The following is a 25,244-nucleotide window of genomic DNA, read 5'->3' as shown; positions in this document are numbered from 1 at the left end:
TACCTCATCTGGGGTGCCAAACTGATGCTGTAAGTCAATCTGTTATGAAACTCCCTAAGAATCAAGCTGGAGTGTCAGAAAGCAAGCACTCCTTATTTTCAGTGCTGAATGTATGGGGGCTGCACTCCACCTCTCATGCATACCTTGCACAAAAAATCTTCAGCTTATATACATTACTTGCATTACACGTGCTGAGGTTTTCTTGGAGGTACATACATATTCAACACTCGCTTTCACAATTAACTGATTCCAAGCAGAATTATCCTTATTTATTTGGTACAAAGACTTAACAGAACACTCCTTATTTGCTTGGTACAAAGACTAAGCAGAATTTCCCTTTTTCTATTTGGTGCAAAGACACAGCTCTTCCCATTATCCAAGCAAACTTCAGGGCATTCCATCAAGGAACACGAGCAAACTTAACAATCTCATATTAAGGTGGGGTATCAGGAAGGATTTCTTCACTGAGAGGAACAGGCTCGCAGGGCACTGGGCACAGCCCCAAGCTGCCAGAGTTCAAGAAGTATCTGGACATCACCCTCAGACACATAGTCTCATTTTCCAGTGGTGCTGTGGAGTGGAGCCAGGGGTTGGACTCAATGTGCTGCCAAACAAACCCTTAAGACCAATGTGGTATTAAGATGCAGCCATTCTTTAATGTAGCACTAGATGCAGAAGGGGATCTTTCCACCTAATCGTAGAATCACCAAGGTTGGAAAAGACCTCCAAGATCATCCAGTCCACCTATGACCAGTATTTCCCATTAAACCATGTCCCTCAGTATATCTAAATGTTTCTTGTATTTCCAGGGACAGTGACTCAACCAGCTCCCTGGGCAATCCATTCCAGAGCCAAACCATTCTTTCTGAGAAGAAATTTTTTCTATCATCTAACCTGAACCTTACCTGGTGCAACTCAAGTACATTCCCTTTAGCCTTAGTTGTGAGGAAGAAGAGGCCAACCTCCACCTCACCACAACCTCAACTCAGGGAACCGTAGGGAGCAAGAAGATCTCCCTGAGCCTCCTCTTCTCTGGACTGAACCATTCCACTTCCATCAGCCTCTCCTTATAAGACTTGTGCTCCAGACAGCTCACCACGCCATCCCTTATAATACATTTGGGTACAGTACTTCTACGTGCTTGGAGAGAGGTCTCCAGCACTCATGAGACCTCAACCAGCTCTCCCATTCATGCACCTTTTGTTAGTTAACAATCTCCCTTCTGGCAGACATGCTGATGTTCAAGATGCTCCTGAAAGACAAGATTAGCCACACCAACAACAGACGGTCCTTGTGGAACTCGGGATGTTCTATGATTTTACATGCTCATACAGAACGTTCCATATCAAGTTCTAAAGTTTCCCCTCTACCTGTTCCGCACCAGTGGAAGAATCTCTTTGTACCAAGTGCATCCACCAGCCCCCCGGGAACCTGGGCCAGCCTTCACTACCCTTACTGCACGAGACTTTTTCCTTATATCCAACATAAATCTCCCGTCTTTTAGTTTGAAACCCTTTTCCCCTTGTCCTGTCACAACAGATCCCGCTAACGAGTCCGTCCCCTTCCTTCCCTCAGCCTCTCTTTAGATAGGCAGGCTGCTCCCTGACCTGCCTGGAACTCTTTTCCCTCAGGAGGACCTTTCCCCGCTTTTTAGCGTCCGGCAGAGACTCCAGCAGGACCAGCCCTCCTGACGGCTGGTTTATATTCAACCGCACGGAGCGCGGGCACGCTGCACTGAACCCGTCCCGTTCCGCCCCGCCCCGCCTGGGCAGGCTGCTCTGCGAGCCGGGCGCTGGGCAGAGACGCGGGGAGAGCGGCAGCGCTCGGCATGGCGCAGTACGCGAGGGGCGCCGCGGCCGTGGCCGTCATCCGGCTCCGCAACCCGCCGGTCAACGCGCTGAGGTAACGGCGGCGCCGCCCGCCATTTTGTGAGGCGGGAACGGCACGGCCGGGAGTTTGCTGTCCCGGCTCCGGGAGCCTGGGGCCCCGCTCGGTTGGCGGGACTGCGGGCTTTCCTCTGAGGGCACGAGGGGTGCGGCCGTGGCACTGCGCTTGTCAGTTCGGGTGGCTCCTGCAGAGCGACAACACGAGGCTTAGAGCTTAGATATCGCTTTGCCATAACTGCGCTGAGCTCCTTCGTGATTTGTGCTCCTTGTTATAACGTCTAGAGGGTTTTTTTCCCCTCGGGAGAAATGCCAGGTTCACGGGCGTGCGCTTTCTGCCATCTCCCTCGGAATCTGTCGTCAAACTTGGCACGTTCCTTGTCACACCGCGAAGTGTCAGCAGTAGCTCACAGCGTTAGCTCAGCTCTTCTATTTCTCAGTTCCCATGCAGTTTGCAGGTGGAAATCGGCCTTAGCTGTGCTTCCAAGTGCGTGCAGGGGTTGGGGCAAAGGGCTCTGTGAGCAGAGGGCACGGCTCAGCAAGAGGCACCGACGTCCAGCCCCGGTGTCAGAATGCAGGCCGCTCACGTGCCTTTAGAAAGGATGAAGGCACTGACCTCCTGATGCTACACCTGATGAAGAAGGTGATCTCAGAACAGCTGGGGACAGGCAGCCAAGCAGAGCCCCTGAAGTTCACAGAATCACAGAATTGTAGGGGCTGGAAGGGACCTCCAGAGCTCATCGAGTCCAACCCCCTGCCAAAGCAGGTTCCCTACACCAGGTCGCACAGGAAGGCATCCAGGCAGGTCTTGAACATCTCCAGAGAAGGAGACTCCACCACCTCCCTAGGCAGCCTGTTCCAGTGCTCCGTTACCCTCACTGTAAAGAAGTTCTTGCACGCATTTGTGGTTTTCCATCTTTCAGAAGGCATACGCGTGTTGTTTGGTTTGTGTAATTTGCCTTGTAAGCAGTCACAGTTGAGGAGCCATGCTGTAACAGTGACCATAGTGCTCGCTCCATTTGTTCTCCTAAGGCAAAACACTGCAGTCACACGCAACTTCTGAAGCAGAAAGTTTGTTAAGAAGAGGCTGAGGGGCATGTATGAGCATGAATGGGAAACACAAGCTGCTGCCCTTGGCTGTGGCAAGGTGTGTTGCTCCAGCTGCCTGCACTCACTCCTTCACTGCAATGTTTGAAAGCACAGAAAGACCCTTTTTACATACTTGGATAATTAGAATGAGAAAGCAAATTAGGAGTAACCTGACTGATGAACTGGACGTGTAGGACTCCCAGAATGTCTCTTGGATCTCCTTTGGCCAAGAGCAAGCTTGGAACACAGCCAGGCTGTGCCCATAAAACCTTCTGTCCCTACCATGGAAGGCAGCAAGCACTCCACAGCACACTGCTGTGACCTGGACCTGGTTCTCACAGCCCTTCTGTGCTGTGCTGCTGCTTGTGGGGCTGGCATTAGCAACCTGGTTCTTGGAGCTGCTTTCAGCCAGTCTAGCTCTCTGCATCTGCTCCTTGCATGATTGCGAGGCATGAGTGAGGACAGGAATCTGCACAGCATGGGTTTAATTCAGTTAAGATGCCATGAAACTTAAGCTTGCAACATAGGAGGGAGCAAGATAGATAGATGAGATCAGTCCAACAGCTGGCAGGCTGAGGCAGTGAACACAGCACATGTGCAGCTGGAGTCTGTTGCAGGCTCTTCCACTCACCTGTAGCCAGTAACAGAAGGAAAGTCTGGATGTTAAGGGCTTCTAATTTATCTCCTGATTTACTAAGACTTGCTGAATTTGCAAGGAGCAAGTGTGACAGCTGCACAGAGCTCAGCTTTAACTAGGCTTGCGCCATTTGGTTAGCAATTGGAGTAAAACCTGGTTCAGCAGGATCAACAGTTGTTTCGTAATGGCAGCTTTGATCTGAGACCTGGCTATAGCTATGGAAGGTAGAGGGCACTCTGTGATCCTTGTGTGTACCTTCTTGCATATTTTAGTTATTCATCTGTAGGGGAGCAGGTTTGTGATTGCTGTTTGAGATGCCTGTCTGTGTAGGTGACAGCAGGCAGGGAAAGTTACAGACAGGGGCCATGTCCTGCAGTCCTGACAGTTTAATTTCACAGCAGGCACAGATGCTTTTTAAAAGGCTGATGTGCTTTTCCTGCTCTGCTGTGCTCCAGCCTCACCTCTCTCTCCCCATTAGACGTGATGCTCAGCACCGTTAGCCCAGCTCCCACTCCATCGCACCAGCCATTAGCACTTCAGAAGCCACTGGTGGGTAGGAATTTGCTTTTTGCTGTCTGACAGCATCTGCTGCTGTGCAGGTATCTCTTAGGCAGTGCTTTCCTGAGGAATATATGCCGACTTGTGAAGCTGGCAGCAAATTTGGTTCCCACATGGACTCTCTTCAAGCTAATCCATCTCTCCACTAACAGAGCTGCCGTGTACCAAACTTGTTTTTGTTTTTTTTTTTCTCTCGTGGTTTACAAAGTTTTAACTTCCAGAGGTCTGCAGTCCTAATCATCTGTGGGACCACAGCTTAGAGAGGAGGCACTTGAATGTGCAAGGAACTGGAAGTTTGGGGGACAGACAGATAAAACTAACAATAGAAAGAATCAGCCATAGCCTGTGAGCAGAGGTGGGCTGCTGGCACTGCGAGGCTTTGTGGGACACTCAGGAAAAAGGTTTTAAGAAGTGGAAAGCTTAATCAGATGTGAATAAGAAAGCCTGTAAAACATGACAGGGGAGATGTAAGCTGGAAATTAAGAGGATTAAAAATATAAAGAATGCATTGCAAAGCATGCTAAAAACAATAGGGGGAAAAAGCAGGGAAAAAAAAAGAAAAGAAGGCTGTCAGTTACAGTTCAGGGAAGGGATCTTTACCACTGATAGATTTTTGAGATCACCAGCTCAGTGTGCTTGGAAAGCCCAAAGAACTCACGAAATGCTGGGTGTTACCAGCACACGTGCTGAGAACAGAACAAAAGAGAGGGCACCATTCCTCTATGATAAAAAACCTATAGGACTTCTGAAGTACTGCCTGTAGTTCTGGACTATGCATTTGCAGAAGGACACAGGGACAATCTGGAAGGGGACAACCAAAACTGAGAGGCAAGAGCATTAAGAAAGCATGCTGAAGAGGTTGAGAGTCACTGGGTTGGAAGGGAAAGGCTGTAGGAGAATAAGGGCAAGGTTTATGAAATCCTAAAGAAGGTAAATAAACTGGAGGTCTATTTCTGATTACAGAATCCTGTGGTAGCTGATCTAGGGGCGTTTGATTACACTGGTAGGAGATTGTTTTTAAAGAGATCAAACAAAGCTTGATGCCACAGGAGCCTGTGGAGGCAGATGGGTTGGCAGGATCAAAGATTAGACAAATTCATGAGCAGCAGGTTTGTAAGGGATGCTAAATGAGGGTATGTAGATACATACCAGAGCATCCCTCATGCAGCGACTGTGGATGTTGGGGGAGATGCAGAGAGGAGGGACCAGACCAGCACGACACACAAAAAGCATTTTCTACTGTTAGATTACAGCCTGGCCGAGTTAATTTCCAGGATTCCCTTAAGCTACTTTCCTTTATCTTTAAATTTGTGTTTACAAATCCTTGCAAAAAAAAAAAAAAAGGGATGTTTTAAAAGCCTTGTTACAAACCCAGCACATCACTGAGTTTTGTGCAAGGGAGAAATAACCCAGTGTGGTCAGCCTCAAGAACAAGAACAGCCTGCCCTGAGGAGCACGCTTACCCAGCCAGCATGCTGCTGAGATACATAGCACTGAGGCACCTCGTCAGGATGGCTTCTCTTGCAGTCAAAACGGTACACATGGCAGAGCTGACTACATAGCATGGAATTAAGTGCTGATTGGAATGCACCTAGTGAATTTCTCATTGTTACTGTTACATGAATGATACTGTCGCACAGTAATGAAATACTTATGCAAATGAGGGTGAGTTTTTGTCTCTTTCGTGCTCTAGCTGTTTGAAGTTGTGATACTCCTGAATATTTTTACAATTTTACTATCATACATTTTACTATGATTTCCTTCATGGAAAATGACATCTTTTTAGTGTCAGCTACGGCGTGTGCGTTGTGTGCAATGCAGCTCAACTGGGCTGTGACATGTCCTGGGGCAGTCACATTACTCCAGGGCAGGACAACAGGAAGCTTCCAGAAGTGGTGATATCTCCTCTTCATCCCACAAGAAATTCTCCATGGGAGAAAGCTGCATGAAGGGAGAAGAAATATTTTTGCAAGTAGAGTGTCACGTGGCAAAACCAACTGTGTGGCATTAATACAGATAACATGGGCAGCTTGGATGACAAATCTTTCTTTTGGCAGGAGGGTGTTGCTGTAAGTGCTATGACACTAAGGGCTTGTAAATAATTTCCTATGGAAAATCCAGAACCTTTTCATCTGGAACAGACTCTTTCTATTGGTATTTTGCAACTGCTGATCACACAGCTACTGTAAGCACAGAAGCACTGGATTGCTTCCTGTGACAGAATTGGTGGTTTTTTTCCTACACAATATTTTCAAATAAATAATTTCACGTCTGTTCAAAATCCTGTTGCATACTTTTTTTCCCCTCTTGGCACAGGTCAGCAGTGATTGGCTTGTTGGATTTTGGCACTTGCCCTTGAAGTGAGAGGGAGACTAATGAATATTCAGCAGAGAGGTTATGGCAGAAGACAAACCGGAGGGCAGACTTACTGGACTCGCTGCTTATTTTCACTGAGCCCGTTGTGTTGGTGGAAAAGTGATGTAGTTGGTTGTTAGCCACTGAATCTCTAATTTATTTCAGTTTGACAGTTCTCCAGGCATTAGAGGATGGACTGAAAAGAGCAGAAACAGATCCTTCAGTGAAAGCTGTTACAATTTGTGGTGAAAACGGGAAGTTCAGTGCAGGTAAGACATTCCTTCAAACAGTTTGAGAAAAAGAGGAAGAACTGTGCCCACATGTGAAGATTCTCTGCCATGTAGCACTAACAACAAAATGCCACAAATTCTGATGTGGCTGAAAATAGCTGCAAAACAGTGGGCCTTTTCTGCTGTCCCAGACTGGTTTGAACACATCACACATTGGACGGTCCAGGCCAGAAATATGCTGGTAGATTCATGCTGAAACTGGGAACAACTTCTTATCTTCCTATCTTCCTGACATGTTGGTGTCTCCTTGCTTTCCATGACACTGCAAAATCTCAGGACCAAGAATTAGCCAATTATATAGAACCATCCTGGGATGGGGCAGTTGTAACGGGACTCCTCCAGTTGTAGAGATCCGTGAAGCTAACAAATTTCTGTGGAGTTTGACATTACCTGTAAGAAGCAATTCCACTTCTCCAGACTTAACTTCTTTTATTTTTTTAGTAAGCATCTTTGCAAATTACTGCATTAACTGCACGATCATTACAGTTACATACTCTTCTATTTTGCCATCCCCTTAGTGACCTGAATATGCATAAGGAGCCTGGGTTTCTTGCAGCTGTTCTCAAGAGATCATTGCCTGTTACATGCCAGCAGCATGTTCTGTCAGACCTCAGTCATCAGCGAGTGCTGACGTCTAATGGCACTGAGGGAGGTGTCGTTCCATTCACTGCCTCCTCCACTAATTCCTTCTCATTTTTGTGCTTCCACAGGCGCTGATATTCGAGGATTTTCTTCTCCAAAGAAACAGAGTCTTGGCTTGGGCCCCATAGTTTCCCTAATAGAAAGGAGTCAGAAGCCTGTTGTGGCTGCCATTGAAGGCATTGCCTTGGGAGGAGGCCTGGAGGTGACACTTGGTTGCCATTATCGTATCGCACACGTGCAGGTAACACTGTGAACTAGAGAAGTGGGGGGGAGCATCTGGGGCCTGTGGCCACGTACAGAGTGGGAGGCTGCTCCTGAAGAGCAGCTGAGCAGAAGCTGAGCAGTGTGTCTTTCCTAATTAGAAACTTCAGAATCCGAGTGTTAATTTGCACTCGGTCTCAGAAGTCGTTATCACAATTGCATAGCTGGCTCATGCAGCATGACTTTCTCTTTCTTATTTTTCTCCCCAGCCACATAAATTTAGCATTTCTGTCTGCTAGTGGCCTAGTTTCAGTAGATAGTTGAAACTCAGCTAGCACAGAGCACTTACAATTTGATTCCTCATGGGCTGTTTCCTCAGGGTGCACTCTAATCAGCAGACAGCTTCCCCTCCTCCATTTTTAAGTCTTTCAAAGTCATCTTTTTTATTTCTCTCAAATATCTTCCTTCAGGATTGCCCAACTGTCTTTTAGCAGCACCTCATCTCCTTACAGAGACTCTTCCCTGACAGGAGTGTCTCCTCGCTGTTTCAGAGTGAATTACTCACACCTGGCAGCGTGGGTTGCTATAACACAATAAAGAGGCACTTTATATACCCTGCATGTGACCTAAGATAGGTGCCCGAAGTACAGATCTTAAAATGTCTCCACATCTCTTAAGAGCTCAGTTAGAAACATACAGTATAAAATTTAAGAAAAAAGACACAGTGAATCATTTTTCTAAGTGAAGATAGGAGCTGTCACTGGCTTCTTTACCATAAGTCTAGTAAATCTCAAGTGCACCAAGAACCACCTGAGCATTTTTGAAGGACAGTTAGTGAAGAGTTCAGTATGTGAGTGTTTTCCTGCAATAAATTTCTCATAAATAGCGAAAGGAGACAGCAGGTCACAGAGACACTGACAACTGTTTGCCCTTTTGAGCTGTGCAGCTGGAAGCATTGTTTTGCACATGTTATGGTCTGGGGTGATGCCGTTGTCTCCATCAATCTCCAGCATTGTGCTACTACCCACACATCCACTGATGGACACCTCTTCTGCTCCTGTACATAAGTTACTGAAAAAGTTGAGTGGGCTTCTGGGTTAAACATCTTATACAGAAAAAAAGCAGAAATTAGGATTTTGTGTCGTAGTTCATGGAGGATTCCGAAAGAATCAGCACACAAATCAGGTCCAATTGTCTTTGTTCTGCTCAGCTCCTAATTACTGATCTTGTTAATCAGATTTGTTGTTGAATTTGACTTTGGTTTAGGCACGGATGGGTTTACCAGAAGTCACAATTGGGTTGCTTCCAGGCGCTGAAGGCACTCAGCGGCTCCCCAGACTGATTGGGGTTCCTGCTGCCCTGGATATAATTACTACAGGTAAAGTACTGTGCCACGCTCCATATGAGGGGATGAGAGCAAGTCATGCCATTGCTTTTGTCTAATGAATCATAATGTTTGTTTGGACATAGCTGCACGAGTTGAAATTCAGCTTGATTCCTCCCAGGATTCACTAGGAAAGGGACACATGCCCTTCTGAGGCATGTAGTTAGTTATGCACTTGATGTACCTGATAAGCATGTCTGATACTTGAGGCCAGCTACATGTAAGTCATTTGATCAGACTGAAAAAAGAGTGAAATCACATGTAACGCCCCAGCTGTAGTCACCTTATTTCTCTTTTCATCATAGGAAGACACATCTCTGCAACTGAAGCACTGAAGCTGGGCTTGGTTGATGAAGTTGTGGAAGAGAATACAGTCGAAGCAGCAATCCGTGTCGCAAACAAGTTGATTGGTGAGGAAAGAATTGTAGCAATGCCAGGAAATAATTGGTGAGGCTGAAGAGAATTAGAACAAAACCCATTAGCTTGTTCCAGTCTTCACATTCCATTCGTTGGGTTTTGGCATCCATATGAACTGGAATGAACAGCAGGATTTGTTTTCTGTTAAGTGAAAGTGAAAAAATTCAGATGCTGAAGAGCTGCAGGAATATTAAGTGAGGATTCAGAGGAAAAAAAAAAGTAGAGAGTCCTCATGCTTCTATAATTTTATATCCATGTTTTTCTGGACTGCTGCTCTCAACTGATTCGAGAGAGTTGTGCTCTTTCTATACGCAGTTTTGGATGACAGCTGGCATTTATGTAGTCTGGTTGCACCATCAGTAACAGCTAATTGAAAATAACGTTCTCCCTCCCTCTAGTGGAGGGACTGGCGCATCCTCAGCCCAACTCAGTGATTTGTGAGTAACTGTTACCCTTCAGCTGCTTCATGAGAAAATGGACTATGGAGATGGGGAGACACGCAGAGAGATTTCTCCACCTTAGAAGTAACAAAATCAAATTCACAGGATTTAGCACAGAAAGGGGATCATTCACAGACCAGCCTGAAAAGCACCACCTTGAGAGAAAACAGAACATTTTCCCACCAACTCTGAGATGGACCATTGTCTCCAGTCAGAACTAGATGTGGAATCCTTTCAGAAGATGCACACAAGGAAGAAGAAAAAGAACAACTCAGCACTACCACCCATCTTCTCTGATCACTTGGTCTTTACAGGCAGTGCTTTTCCAAACTGGAGTGCTCCTGCAACAATTTCCACTACAAACAGGAATGGTTTTCCTTCTCTGTAAGAGTACTTCTCCCACTGTAGAAGCTGAAGCAGCCTCAGTTCTAGATGACAACGCATTATATTTTTAAGACATCTCAGTGAATGCACTATTCTTCAAAATAGTATATACTTAGATATATCTTAGATACAAAATAGAACATTCTTCAAAAAGTATCTTCTTAGCTGCAATGTGGGATTTACCAGATAAGTGCAAAAGGGTGTTCTTTGCCTGGGTCTTCTGTAACTCTCTTCCATCTCATTGTATCCATGCTACAGTATCTTCATTTTTAGTGCAGAACTGTTGATGTAAGCAATCCTTTTCTTTCCTCATATCTAATTAGACTGTTTAAATATAAAAACTTTAGAAAGGTAGGTGATATGCTTCCACACTGCTTAAGAAAAGCTGAGGCACCTTGGCACCCTGCTCTTGTCTGTTTTGAATGATAATTCACTGCTACTTTCCCAGACAAATTAACCCAAAATGTTCCCTTTAATGTACTCTCAGGGTTACGAATGACACCTTGTGTAAGATCTCCACCAATACTGATGGCAGAGGCAGTATATCATCAAATGAATAACAGATATGTTGCTAGATGCAGCGAACTGGCAAGCATCCTGGTTTTCAACAAATGCTATGTGAAACTGGGTGAATTCTAGACATTTGTAAGCTTATTTCTTCCGTGACAGCATAGCGCAGCAAATGAGAATTGCAAAATCAGCTCAACTTCAGATGAGAACCTCAGGAATGAATCCCTGAGTGCACTGTGCCTCAGTGTAACTTGGAACTTACATCTACTGCCATTATTCAGAAATCCATGTTCTGTAGCTTCATTTCCATAGGAAAATGCCACTAGCAAGAAAAGTTGAGAACTGCACAAGCATACAAAGATCCTATCTGGATATCCAGCAAGTAACCTGCCTGTTCCAGTCCTGCTCATTACTTGTAGTAGCTTTTCTGTTTCTTGCACCGGTGACAAATGAGTAGCACTGCTGAAGGTATTTCACATCACTCTATATACCAGCTCCAACAGGACTTCCAAAAACATGCTTTCAGACTTTCTCCAACTGCTCTACTGGCAGGATGTTCTTTAACAGTGAAAGCACTGGAGGCACAGTTCTCCAAGTAGGAGAGATGTAGAGGTGAATTCATCTTTAGACTTTACAGGACATCATGAGAAGTTCTGACACTCCATTTAGCCTCTGGTGACCTGATCAGGCTGACAGGATGAGGTACCCAGAGTCCACACATGCCTCTTGAGTCATTCCTGGCTTTGGCTTTTGCATAACCCTAAAATCTTCTGCCATACAACAGCAAACCAACACTTTCAGTTCTGTACCTCAGTCACTAACTTGGGGCTGCAGAAGAGATATGACAGTCTCGTGTAGCTGGCCTGGCTTTTGTTCACAGTGAGTTAGGCTTTCAGTGAACGTGTTTCAGGCAACCTTAAGGACAGAAGTGGAATTATATAATGTCATAACAAGTGCACTTTGTATGGAGTGCAGCATTTTATTTCTGAGGGTTTTTGTTGTTTTTTTTTTTTAAATTGAGGTTAACAACTGCTGGCTTCTTACAGAACAGTTTGGTTAAGTAACTCATTGTCACCGCTGGAATTTTTGCTTTTAGCCAGGGAGAGCTGTGCTGCAGGATCCAGCTCAAGGAGCTAATTAAGGTAATTCCTCTGAAGCCTTCTCAGTGTTGCAGCTGCAGCACCTCAGAGCAAGAAACCAGCCTCAAACGGGTGGCTGTATGGAAGCAGGGCTCTTTGTTTCTATACGTAAGTGACAGAGCTACCTTTATGGCAGTTTTGTTGGGACAGCATCTTCATCCATAAACTTTTATGGAATATTCCTAAGAATGAGCACCTTCTGAGCAGCTCTGAAGGAATGCCTGTAGGAATACACAAATACAATTAAGATCTCTTATTTTTAGGCAAGAATACACTCAGAAGTGAATGTGTTCCCTTCCTTCAGAAGAAATAGCCTCTTCAGGAAAAAGAAAGCATTTTCACTTTTGAAAGAGAAACAAATAGGAACTACGTTCTTGGAGACTAGAAGAGTCTTCTTTCATTAAACCTGTTTGATAATTGCTGTGCTAATTCAAAGCTGCATGGCATAATTTGTCCACCTGATGGCATCACAAAATTGAAAAATTGCTGCAATTGTTTGCAGCTTATATTGCCCACCTCTGCTGGCCTTCCTGGGCTGGAGGAGAAAATGGCAGCTGATCCTCTGCATGGCTGACTTCTTCAGAGCTCCCCTTTTATAATCATCTCTTGCTTTATCTTCTTTGGGGCACAAGAGTATCCATGGTTTGCATCAAAGAGCCAACCAACATCAGTTCAATTTAGGTTAGTTCAGACCCCCCAGGTATTAAATTCCACATGGAAAGAGGATTATGAGTTTGACTGTAGACTAACAGCAATAACTGTGTGGGATGCAGGTGTTTCTTCTGAGGCTCAAGAAACTCACAGGAGTAACATTACTGCTCATGTAGTAATTGCACACCTTAAATGAAGGCTGCTGGAGAAAAGCTTGCATTTACAGTTGTAAGGGCCTTTATTCTATCTCTGGGAAGATGTACACTATATGGGTATTTGAATCTCTCTTCAGGGCTTATCATTCTGGCTAATATCATCCATAGACAGAAAGTCTAATAAAGTGCTCCTTTGAGACAACCAGAGGATAATAAAAAATCTGATAGGAGCCATACTTGCTTCTAGCTGACATGAAACTGCTGCTAGCCTGAGAAGCAGGGGACCACTTTCAGCTTCACTCCCTAGGCATGCACAAGCAGTTCACTGCAGTAAGCTGGTTGTTGGGCTAACCCTGCCTCTTGTATCTGAAGTCCAGTAACATCTCTAGAGTTCACCACTCTGGAATACTAGGTTTTTTTGTTTTGTTTTGTCTTGTTTTGTTTTAATAGCACAATGTTTGATACTGCAGGCTTACTGTTGCTTTTTCTGATAGAGATTTTATGGATTTGATCCATCCTTCCTGCTACCTGGACTACAAATTCTAATGAAAACAAAGTAGGTGTCTGTGCTAGATACTGTACATAGATACCACTTTCTCCTGTACCATGACATCTGATGCTGTTCATCATGTCCCTGCTTTTTTGATTTTAGAAATCAAGCTGTAGGTATCCTGCACAAGTTCAGATTCACGTCATTCTTTCCTGTTCATAAAAAACTACTACAGAAATGCTTCACTAAATAAGAGTTTTACTATAGGATCCTGAAGACAGTAATTATCTCATGTCCTCCCTCAATGTTTCTACTTAACAGTACTGCTTTACCTGAAGACCATGCTTAAAGGCTCCCGGTAGTCTCATCACCACATCAGAGATGCGAAGTCTCTCGATCTGCTCAGTTTTCAGTGGCCTTCCAGCCATCAGATGTGCTTTCTGGGACAAACCAGACATTTCCTTTTCAGAAAGGATCAACCTGATTGGATAAAGAGCATCCTCATGTTAGAAACATGCATTTTGGGAAGACAAAGGGTTCAAAAATAAACAAACATCATCCTTACTAAAACCCTGCAGTACTGACAGCAAATATGGGTTGGATCTGTCAGTGAGGAAACATTGTTTTCAGTTTACTTTACATGTGGAGTTACTTAGTGTTAATCCTTCCGTCTGTTCTGCAGAAGCCTTGATTTAAAAGCCTGAGCTCTGAAGACCATTGCTTCAAGAAATCAGTACTAACTCATCATGTTTGTTTGACTTAAGAGATCTAGAGTCAGACCATGTTCTTCAGGCAACCACAACTGTGGTACTGCATATAGCAGTATGGGAATATATCCCATTTTTCAGCATCCTGTGTATGCTGGGGTGACAGATGTCCTGCTCCTGGGTCTTCTGCTGATGTACTGGCATTTTAAGTTAGACAACAGGAAGAGAAAGGAGAGCTGGGTGCAATATGCCACCTTTGAAAGAATTATGCTCCTATGGCAGAGCTTGTAACAGAAGCCAGAGCAATGAGGCTACATGCCAGAGAGCTTCTCAGCTCTGGGCTCCCATCACAGTGGGCCCACCTGCAATCCTGCTTTGTTGGTGATCCTGGATGCTTCTGGGAATAGTGCTGCAGCACCCAGCACCATAACATCACCTCACCGTTAGATAAGGATCTGGCTATAACTTTTTTGTTTTTTGCAGCTCTGGAATATTGAGGAGATACATTCTGAGCTTCCAATCTTGTCCCACCATGATTTTTATTGAGACAAGCTGCCATTAAGAATATAAGAAATAGCCTGAATACAGATAGATCATAGATCTCCCAGCAGGCCCAGAGGTTTATAATTCTGAAGAGGACAGAGAGGATTTCAGTGTCTGAAATGTAACTAACTTCTCTCAATTAAACATCTTTCTAGGTATTACCATAGCAACCTCTGCCTGTAATGAGGCTCGTGTATTTGTGTGACTGCTTGATTCACCCCTTGCTGACACAGAAGCATGAACTCTTCCTTGTTATTCATTTGCTCCCCAACTCATGCTGTGTGAGCCATCCTCTCAGCTAGTCCCACAGGGAATGGAGGGAATCCTGCTGTCAGGGAAAAATTAAAATCAGAGTGTATTTCCCAGTCATTCATATAAATGCCTGGGTCAGGACCCTGACTCGAATGCATCTGGCTAACAATGAGTACTAAGCAATACTGAGGGAAAACTCCAGTATTGAAGCTTACAGAAAAAATAGCCTTATGAATGTGACAGTTGGGACTGTGGAATTAGAACTGAAGAAGTCAAGCCACTCTTTAGCTGAGAAAAGGAGAGAATTATGTCTTTGAAATTGAAATCTTAGTTCATTGAATTCTGGGAAGAAGGGTCTTGAAAAATTGTCATTGTCAGGGCAAACAAAGCTGAAGGGAAATGCCAGGTTTAATACTAGACCCAGATCATTGTGCTACGCAAGCCCTAGTAGTGCAGTAGGCTTAGAAGGAGGTAGAACAAGAATAGGACTGCATTATACCTTCTGTGTAGAAACAGGTGAAAACCCATAGTCCTCCAAGAGATGTTAATGTTTTGTTCTCTAACTGCCATTTTTCTACCCACAGGCCAGCCCTTGGGACACCGCAGGCTCAGCCTGAAGCCAGTCCCCAAATTGCCCAACATGGAAGAGTTTCTCACTGAGGCTTTTGTAAAGCTGAAGAAACGGGCCCAAGGGTACCTGGCACCAGAGCTGTGCTTCCAAGCAATCAAAGCTGCCACAGAGAAGCCATTTGCAGATGGAGTCCAGAAGGAGAGAGAGCTATTTAACATCCTGCTGACTTCAGGCCAGGCCAAAGCACTGCAGCATGCTTTCTTTGCAGAGAGAGCAGTGGAGAAGTGGACAACACCCAGTGGAGCTTCATGGAAAAGTGCTTCCCCTCAGCCCATCCGCAAAGCAGCTGTGATAGGTAAGGGGGGGAAAAGCCATTTCATTTCCTGACTGTACAGTTCACAGCAGAGCCCCTTTCAGCGAGCAAGTAAGATGATGCTTTACTCATGGCAGAAAGGCTAAGTAGAATTCACAGGACACACATATTTGAGGCCCATGGGTGACATAAAAAGAGAAGTCACCACTGTATCTGTAAGCTCAGAGAATCAAACGGTAAGTTATGTGCTACTATTGCTACTTTATCCCACCTGTTTCTTAAGAAGAGCACTGTCCTCTCAGTTCAGAGTGAGCTTCATCTGTGGACCATATGTATTCTGGTCCCTTGGAAGAAATGTTGTGGTGAGTCCTAGCTTTATGCCATGTTGTAAGCCAGCTTGCTTAAAATTCTCCTCCTTTCAGTCTAGTTCTGTGGTGCAAGTGTGTAGTGTGTATAGAGCCACTCAGGGATATATTAAAACAAAAATGTTTTGACAGCTGTATTTTTAAGAAGATTTCATCTCACTGGGATCCACTCCTGCCATTTTGTAGCCCAGCGAGATAATGCCTTCATTAATTTTTTATGAGAGCAATTTAAATAAAGCCTTTGATGCACTGCTGCGATTTATATACTAAAAAAAAGTGTCTTTCAGCTCTGCCTGTTGATAGTAGCACTCAAAAATGGTTAGATGAGTAATGGAGCACTTGGAAGACATCCATTCTGTTTCAGAGGAAGCTCACCAAACCAATACTGCTCTGTCCTGGGTTTTCTCAGGCCTCCTATGCTCTGAAATATGAGCTCTCTGGAAACTCATTTCAGGCCACACTTTCTTTTAGTTCTCTTTGAAAGTTCCCTTCTTTTCATTAGCTTCCCTAAGTGAATCCGTGCTGTATTTGTAATGAAAATGTTTTTTAAATTTTGACCTTTGTGTCTTTCAGGCATGAATTATTGCTTAACTGTTGCATAGGTGCATGCAATCCCAAACAGGACAGTCCTGCACCATGTTCTTAGGCAGAAGGAGCTTATGCTGAAGTCTTGTAGGAATGATCAGGTGACTAGAATCAACATTAGAACAGACATTCTTTATGTACTGATTAATCACGCTACAATAAATAGCGCAGTAGAAAAACCCTAATAGCAGTAACAGATAGCCAGAAGGGCCATTCTGAACATCTGATCAGCTTAATTTGGTGCTGTACTACACAGCAAGATCTGGCTTCTCCCCAAGGGATGGAGTGGAGGGCAGTAACGCACCACAGAGCCACAATTTAGAAGGGTCCTTTAGAAGTCATCCTATGCAACACCCATACTCAAACAGGGCCACGTAGCACCAGTTTCCCAGGACAGTGATAAGAGAGCCTCTTCAAATTTGTGCCTGTGCTCATTCACCCTCACAATAAAAGCAGTACTACCTGATGTTTAGATGGAGCTTCCCATGTTTCAGTTTCTGCCCATTGCCTCTCACCTCATCACTATGTACCACTGACAAGAGCCTGATTTCTTCTTCACACATTGTCCTCAGGTTTTTATGTACATCAGTGAGATTCTGCCTTGCCATACCCATCAGGCTTTCTCTTCTCTAGGCTGAAAGAGCTCCAGCTCTCTTAGCCTTTCCACATAGGAATTACTCCAGTTCCTTGATCATTTAGCGGCCCATTACTGGGCTCTTTCCAGTAATTTCATGTTTCTCTTGTACTGGGGAGTCCAGAACTGGACACAGTACTCCAGCTGTGATCTCACCAGTGCTGAGCAGATGGAACAGATCTCTCCCACAACCTGCCAGCATCACTCCTCCTCATGCCACCCTGTATACTAATAACTTTTTTTTTTTTTTTTTTAAAAAAAAAACAGCAAAGACCAATTGCAGGTCACAGTCAGTTTGGTGTCCAACAGGATCCCAAATCCTTTTCTACAAGGCTGCTTTCCAGCCAGTCAGCCCTCAGAATATTCTGGGGCATCAAATCATTCCTCCCCAGGTGTAGCACTTTGCATTTTCCCCGTTGAGCTTCATGATATTCCTGCCAACCCATTTCTCCCTCTGGATGGCAGCACAACCCTCTGGTGTATCATTTAGTTACAGTGCCTGAGCAAGGCAGTCAGGGCAGGCACAGAAATCACAACAGGAATCTACTAGACATCCAGATGATAAAGCAAAAGAGATGCAATGAAGCAAATGCAAGGCAGAGTTAAGAAGCCAGTCAGCAGATTGAAGTCTGGATCAACAGTGGCTGTGGCCAGAGGCGAACGTTCTTCTGATGTAGCTCAGGAAGGGGATACAGGTCCACAGCTGAGCTTAATGTGTGTTCTGAGGCCCAAAGGCAGCAGACATAGGGCAGAGGTTTGAGATGTAGCTGGTCAAGGTCATTAAAACTTATGAATGCACCCAAGGCCCTGACACCTAGTAGAACTCTTAATTCCTTCTGTAAATCACTTCTTCTGTCAATACAGCTCCCATAGCCAGCTATTATGGCTTGATTTATTTGTACTAGATGTAGGCCTCATGCTTGATATGATGAGCAGCATCTATTTTAGAGACCATCAATCACCTCCTTTTAATTCTCAATCGTATGTCATGCTAAATGTCATTGCTTTCCATCACTTATTTTTTTTCTTTCACCCCACCAGACTTTTTCCTGCAGAAGGATTTCCTTCTATCTGGTATGAAATAGAGGCATATAGCTGCCTCTGACCAGCTCTGAATAGCCCAAGAGAAGTATTAGCCACAATCAAAAAATATGGAAAGAATAGCTTACCCCATCCTGAAGGCAAGGGTTCACTGGAAAACTCCCAGAAGAAAGCAGCCTCTAAGCAAAGATGCTTTTCCTCATGGCTGCCAACCCTTAAATGAGGTTCTGGTCACACAGATGAATTGCTTGCACCTGTTCTCCCTTCCAGTGCTGGCCCAGCCCTTCACCAGGTGCTCAGTCTGTGTTCAGTTCAGGCTGTGACCTCGCAGTTCCCTTGCCTTGAATGCATGAAATAAAAGCCTTTTGGAGATGGGTGTGGAACATGCCAACATAATTGCGTTTTCTTCTCTCAGGCTCACATAACAAGAAGTCACTCTCCAGCCAGTACCTTGCTGTGCAGTGTGTCATAGTTCCACATTCTTGATCTTTAGCACATTCTTGTAGTGCCAAAAATAAAAATCTTAGGGGTGATTTTTGAGGGACTGACACCTTTTAAAATAAGGCTGACCATCCTTTTAAAGTACTGAGTCTCAATAGGTTACCCAGGGTCTCTATTTTCATTGAAGAGAGGAAGTCACTCAGAGCAGGATTTTTGCATTCTTCTGCAACCCTCATTTTCCAATAGGCAGTGCTGTTTCCTGCACTAAAGCCCTTGCACTATGCTGGTTCTTCTGTCTATTATCACTGCAAAATGAGAAGCCACTGATTAGACCACTGTGACTTCTTCCTTCTTCAATGCCTTTTCTGTCAGCACAGAGGACCTTTAGGGGATGGAGGCAGTGTCATGAATGCTGGGGAAGCCCTGCCTTGTGGACTCAGTGTCAATCTAATATTAGCAGGACTTGTTAGAGGGAACTGGCACCAAGTCTTAATGTATATTCAACATCAGGGATTATGTGTCATTTTAGCAGGCACCCTTGATAGATGTCATTGCTGATGACTTGGCAACTGTTCCTGTGAATCCTGGCCTCCCATCAGCTGCCTTCACCTGCATTTTGCTCACTAAATGACTGATAAGCAGGTAGCACCCAGCTGTGTGGGTTCCCACCTGCTCTTGGCCTAGCTGTCCTAGGCTGATTTAGCCTACTTTACTTGCTTCTGCTTCCGGACTCTTGGCATCCATCTCTTTCCACTTACTCTCATTCCTCTTCACCCAGAAAAAGAGTTCATCTCTATCCCTTCTGCAGTCTTTCCATCTCTCCCTCCTTGCCTTGAGCATCACATTAATTCTGCTTGAAGTTAATACCCAGAAACAAGCAGCTCCAGTCAGAATCAGTCCACCGCCACCTATTGCTCATTGTTATTTTTAACATGGGAAATGAGATCATCTTTGCATGTTCTTACCGATCTATAAAGTATTGTTTCCAATTCCTGTCGTTTTAAAGTTCAAATACTCACTATAGTTCAGAGTATTTTCTACTGATACGTACTTCTCTGTGACTCTACATAAGTTTATACATATTTTGAGTTCATTTTGAAACTCGTTTTTAAAATCCTTCAATTAATTTTGCACGATCATTCATATTCTCGGTACCTCATGTGATGGACCAGTAATTAACAAGAGCTGTTCAGTCAGCTTTCCCAACAAACCGATTTGCCATATCCGCGTTTGGCCTTATTTTGTGAGTTTAAGCACAGCTTTATGCCTGTGTCAAATCTGCAGTGCACAGTGGAAGATCAGAGGCAAGAGGGGTAGGCACTATTATTTTCCTGAAGTGGATTTCAGTTTTGAAATGCTCTGGCTATTCCTGATACAACTCTGGAAACAATTCCTTCAATGAAAGACAACTATTTAGGGTGGGTTTTTTGTTAACAGTTGGGGTGCATTAAGAGCCCTATTGAGGAAGAAAATGAAATATACAGTAGAAGTCCTGGAGTAGTTCTGTCTATTAGCTATGCAATCTGAATGGAGCATGCAACATTTCCCTTTCTCTTTCTCCTTCTAAACATGCAAGACCCAATGATTCCTGACCATTTTTTACTGCTCTAACATATTTTTCCCCATGATCATGAATCTCAATAAAATTGAAAGGGAAGTCCTCAGAAATGCTTCTTTCCCTGCTAAATAGCCAGATATCTCCCAGGCTTTATAGCCCAATTTTAGAAAATATTTCCAGGGGAGTCATGCTGTGCAAGCTCTAATGTAACAAAACCCTTGGGGCTTTCATTACTCTCTCTGCCAGCTTCATTAAACATCATTTCGTACAGGCCACTGAAGAGTTATGTAGTAAGTCGAGAGACAGCTTTTCTAGGTCAGAAACAAGCTTGGCAAGCTCATGTCTTGTCTATAAGCCCACTCCTGTGGCCTAGAAAGTGCAGCACTACAGACATGTATGCCTGTCTGTCAAGGGATGGTGAAAACCTAGGTGGGAATACTACATGTTAACAAAAACAAACTGCTGGATCAGCTACTGCCACCAGAATGGAGAGCTGGAAAACCACTGCTCATGGAAGAGTTGTGATTTAGGAGGAAACAGCGTGTTCACAGTGTGAGAGAACTGCTGAGATTTCAGTCATGAAACTGAAGCCGAGCGGAAGGGGAGTTACTAAGGCCCAGAATGTGGGTCTTTTTAGTGGAGGTTGGAAATTCTAAGGAGATACCCCAGGTGCCCACCCTGGAAAGGAATAAATGAACTGAGGAGGAAACCATGAAGAACCAAATGCAGAACTGCAAGCCCTTCACCATGTTGTCTAAAGAGAGCCCTGGAGATGGGGCTAGGCTTGGTGGGTATTCGTGAGGTGGTGAGAGACGCTGCCACACTGAGAAGAAAGCAGTCTCTGTAGCTCAGCAAAGACAGGGAGAAAGCTGGCTCTAGCACTGCTGCCACATCCACGCCTCTGAGAACAAAGCAAAGTGGGAGGAGGTGTTTGTGTTTGTTTGCTTTTCAGTCAGCAAACCACGGACAATTAAGTATTAAGAAATGATTCATGTGATATGACTTTTGTTGTCAAATTAATTTTTAGCAGTGTCTGATAATGAGGTAACGGATCAAATTTCCCATAAAGGAACTTCAGTATTTGCTTGTTATGAGCAAGCTTCCAGATAGTGAGATCTGTAAGAACTATGTTCTTAAAGCTAAGCAGGGAATGTTTGAAATGCCTTCTGAGTACACAAGTTCAGCATGGACAGAACTGAAGCAAGGGTGTGTGGCTTGCAGGAAAAATACACCACCTCATTTGACCTTCATTGTTGGAACTTGTTTAACTGACGACATAATTTCAGCTCTTCTCTATAAAGCTGCTTTAGACAAAAAAATTAATCCCTTTGTTTCAGTTTATTTGTTTAGCTGAATTTAATTTGTAAACCAAGGATTAAAAAAAAAATCATTTTTACAGAATTATAACCAACCTGGCCTTTGCGTAGTTGTTCCTTTATTTAGGATATTAATAATCCTCCCATTTGAATGCTTTGCACTTTTAAAGCTGATAAAATTGTGCTGGCTTTCTCACTAGTTTGTATTAGCTCTGTCCACAAAGCTTCCATCATGGGAGAACAGAATAAGTAGCGTGGGCTGGGTATCATAGGAAAGTGTAAGCACACAGCTTCACTTAATGTAACAGAGGGCAGAGCCAGGGGAAGGGCTCAAAAGGAGGGAAGGTATCAAGGCAGTAATCTCAGCAATGTTATTTCTTAGGGTATGAGCTGGTCACAGCACAGTTGTGGATCTCAGAGGAAAAAAACAGCTTAAATGGAGGATCGGTTGTGGGCATTTTGGACAAGAGTATGGTTGGTCAATGAAGGCCGTATCTTTAGTAATCCTCAAGTTAGGATGGCCCTTATCAGAGGGCTTGGATTGCCCCCAGTTGGCAGAGATGAACAATACAAAGCGTGAACAGCAAGCAAAAGGCTGCTGTTGTCCCAGGGTAAGAACACAATGTTAGTTCCATGCCTGAACTGGTGATGAGCGATACAGGAGACATGAAAGTCAAGATGAGATTCTTCTGAGACGCTTTAAAGAAAGAGTGGCTGAATTTGTGTTCGCATCAAAGGTAACGCAGAGTGAGACAAACAGGAAGCTCGCAAGGAAGAGGAAGAAACCAATTGCCTGAGCTTTCCTGGTGTCAAAATATCTGCGTGGGGTGTCTTTGTTTGCAGAGATGTTCGTCTGTGAGTGCCCATGAGGGACCGTAGCAAAAGGACAAGACAGGCACTGGTATCTCAAGGTGAAGCTGGCAGAAACAGGGTCGACCTCCTGTCTTCACTCCCCAAGTTCTAACTATTAAGTGATGCTGGTTTCCATAGGGATAAAACTTTGCAAGGACAAGACATGAATCACGTGGTCCACATGCACCAGTGTGAATCCCATTGGTATTTTGTAATCTTGAGAAGACACCAGTTTGCCTTTATGCTATTTCTCTTCAGACTTTTATGCTCCCTTACAGAGAGACTTCACCTTCCTTTTTCTGAGTCTTCGGTTCTTTCTGCCTGTGCATTTTGCTTAAGCTTCCGCTTTTTATCTTGGAGATACCAAAGGAAGTGCTGCTGTCAAATGACTGATTGTAACATTTTCTATTCACAGTTTCTGATTCTATCTCACTTTTATCTCCAGGGCTGGGAACAATGGGCCGAGGCATTGTGACTTCTCTGGTTAAGGCCAAGATACCTGTGGTAGCCCTGGAGCAGGATCTGGAGTATCTGAATACAGGAAGAAAAGCCGTGATGCTCCTTTTGGAACATGAGGCTAAGAAAATGGAGCAGGGTGCCCAAACCCTGGATTTCCATAACCCTGCACGACTCCAGTTCGCTGTGGACTTCGATGTGTTGCGGGATGTAGATCTAGTTATTGAAGCTGTGTTTGAGAACATGGCACTAAAGAAGGAAATATTCAGCAAGCTATCAAGAGTCTGCAAGCCGGAGGCCTTTCTGTGTACAAACACATCAGCCCTGAATATCGATGAAATAGCTTCTGTCACCAGCCGCCCACAGCAGGTCATTGGCACGCACTTCTTCTCCCCTGCTCATGTGATGAGGCTGTTAGAAATAATCTATGGCCGTCACACGGCCCCCACCACCATTGCCACAGCCATGCAGCTAGCCAAAGTGATAAAGAAAGTTGGAGTGGTGGTAGGGAACTGTTTTGGGTTTGTTGGGAACCGAATGATGTACCCATATTTACAACAGGCAGTTTTCCTCTTAGAGGAAGGAAGCAGACCAGAAAACGTAGATCAGGTTCTTGAAGATTTTGGGTTTAAGATAGGGCCTTTCCGAATGTCTGATCTTGCTGGGCTGGATGTGGGCTGGAGGTCTCGAAAGGACCAGGGCCTCGCTGGGCCCTCACTGCCTCCAGGAACAGCTGCCCGCCAGCGGCGTGGCTATCGCTACAGCCCGCTGCCCGACCTTCTGTGTGAGAAAGGCAGGTTTGGCCAGAAGACTGGAAAAGGCTGGTATGAATATGAGAAGGCTGGGGGTAGGACAGCCAAACCAGACCCGTGGATTCACAGCTTTCTGTCTGAGTACAGGGACACCCACCAAATCAAGACCCGCTTTATAGACCAGGAGGAAATCCTGGAGCGTTGCTTGTTTACTCTTATCAATGAAGGATTTAACATCCTGGCTGAGGGAATAGCGTCAGGCCCAGAACACCTTGATGTCGTTTATCTCAATGGTTATGGCTGGCCAAAGCACAGGGGCGGCCCCATGTTCTACGCTTCCACTGTTGGGCTCCCTAACATTCTGTCTAAGCTGCAGAAATACTCTGAGGTCCACCCTGATGTTCCCCAGCTACGTCCCAGTGCCTTTCTGAAAAAGTTGGTGGCTATGGGGAACCCTCCTCTCAATGACTGGATGTCCTACCTAAACAGGCAGAGCAACAAGCTGTGATTTCACTGATACCTGCTATAGAAATTCCTTGGAAGCTGATCTCATGAAACAGCTGCTGTAATTGCACTATCTTTTCCAATCAAGAACAAAGTGCTACAGGCTTATAAACAATGTCAGTTACCTTCCTAGGTGAGATTGATCTCTGCCCCACCTTGCTGCAGGCAGCCACTGCCATCACCCACCCTTCCCTCTTGCCACCTTCCTCACCCACCTTCTTTGCACATTGCTGCGTACAGATGCATTTCATTCTCCTCTGTACTTAGGTCTTCAGAGCAGTGCATCTCTCCCAGTCTTTCTTTGTTGAAGGGATAGAGCAGCACCTGGCCCTCAAAGCAAATCACAGTGGGAGGTGAGAGCAAGATGGTCACAATTCACCCAAGACCAGCTGGATCTTCCAGATCCTGGCCTAAGTCTGTTTTCCAGTTTGTTCAGACCTTCCTTCTCCCTGCAGTGCAATGTCCTGTACCGCAGATTACTTGGCAGTCCCAAATGCAGCCAGTTGGAGCCTGCTCCCTTCACACTGCTAGGGAAGAGTTGGCACATTTCAGAGGTAAATACAAAGGATTTGGTGAATGCAACTTTGGAGAGAGAGCAAGGGGCAGGGCTGGTACTGTCACCTGCTCCCTGCTGCAGAAGAAAATTCTAATAAGTGACACAAAAGCCACACATGCATCAACCTGACTAATCTGCGCTGTGCTGTTGGCTCATGACTGGCATTCTGCATCCAGACTCCATCCTCCTTTATCATCCACCTGGCTTTGTCCAGGCAGAAACATCTTCTGGCATATCTAAGAGTGGGATTTGCACTGCTATCGCTCCCCCTATTTGCCTGCCTGTGGCTACCTAATTGATCTAATTGACCAGACTGAAACCTGGCCTGGCACTTACCAGGTTTTCCCTTGCACAGAGGGCATGCTGAGAGAGCAGGGCTGGAGAGCCCGGCAAGCAGACTTCCAGCAGAGAGCAGAGCAGGAGGAGTGAGCCAGACCTCTTCCATGCTTTGGGCAAAGTCACCTATTGCTCGTGTCTAATGAATTTATCTTCTAGGTTGGTGTCCTCAGGAAGATTAATATTGAATGTCTAATTGTTGCTTTCTATTTTAATAAAACCATTTTGATTATCTAA

At 44.8% G+C, this 25,244-nt stretch overlaps 1 protein-coding gene and 1 long non-coding RNA gene across 2 annotated transcripts; one reads left to right on the top strand and one right to left on the bottom strand.

The window, feature by feature from the left end:
* Window positions 1–1,732: 1,732 nt before the first annotated feature.
* EHHADH (enoyl-CoA hydratase and 3-hydroxyacyl CoA dehydrogenase) lies at window positions 1,733–25,244 on the top strand. Its single transcript, XM_052687296.1, has 7 exons — window positions 1,733–1,902; window positions 6,688–6,791; window positions 7,523–7,695; window positions 8,922–9,033; window positions 9,345–9,449; window positions 15,312–15,653; window positions 22,849–25,244. Exons 1-7 carry the CDS (start codon window positions 1,829–1,831, stop codon window positions 24,117–24,119), a joined length of 2,181 nt encoding a protein of 726 aa, XP_052543256.1. The 5' UTR covers window positions 1,733–1,828; the 3' UTR covers window positions 24,120–25,244.
* Window positions 9,784–18,414, bottom strand: LOC128082781 (uncharacterized). The gene is made up of 3 exons (XR_008207841.1): window positions 18,365–18,414; window positions 13,558–13,705; window positions 9,784–12,150 (listed from the first exon to the last, which is right to left on the bottom strand). It is a non-coding gene; the product is annotated as an uncharacterized LOC128082781 (long non-coding RNA).

Source organism: Tympanuchus pallidicinctus, unplaced genomic scaffold (assembly GCF_026119805.1).
Source record: "Tympanuchus pallidicinctus isolate F22 unplaced genomic scaffold, pur_lepc_1.0 scaffold22, whole genome shotgun sequence".
Taxonomy (NCBI): Eukaryota; Metazoa; Chordata; class Aves; order Galliformes; family Phasianidae; genus Tympanuchus; species Tympanuchus pallidicinctus.
Note: the sequence above shows the minus strand (reverse complement) of the source record. Positions and strands in the feature narration are given on the sequence as shown.

Excerpts from the sequence above, each read along its gene's own strand:
- EHHADH (XM_052687296.1), top strand. The coding sequence starts at position 1,829 with ATGGCGCAGTACGCGAGGGGCGCCGCGGCCGTGGCCGTCATCCGGCTC. Across the intron at positions 6,792-7,522 it reads AAACGGGAAGTTCAGTGCAG|GCGCTGATATTCGAGGATTT; the intron begins GTAAGACATTCC and ends GTGCTTCCACAG. Across the intron at positions 7,696-8,921 it reads ATCGTATCGCACACGTGCAG|GCACGGATGGGTTTACCAGA; the intron begins GTAACACTGTGA and ends ACTTTGGTTTAG.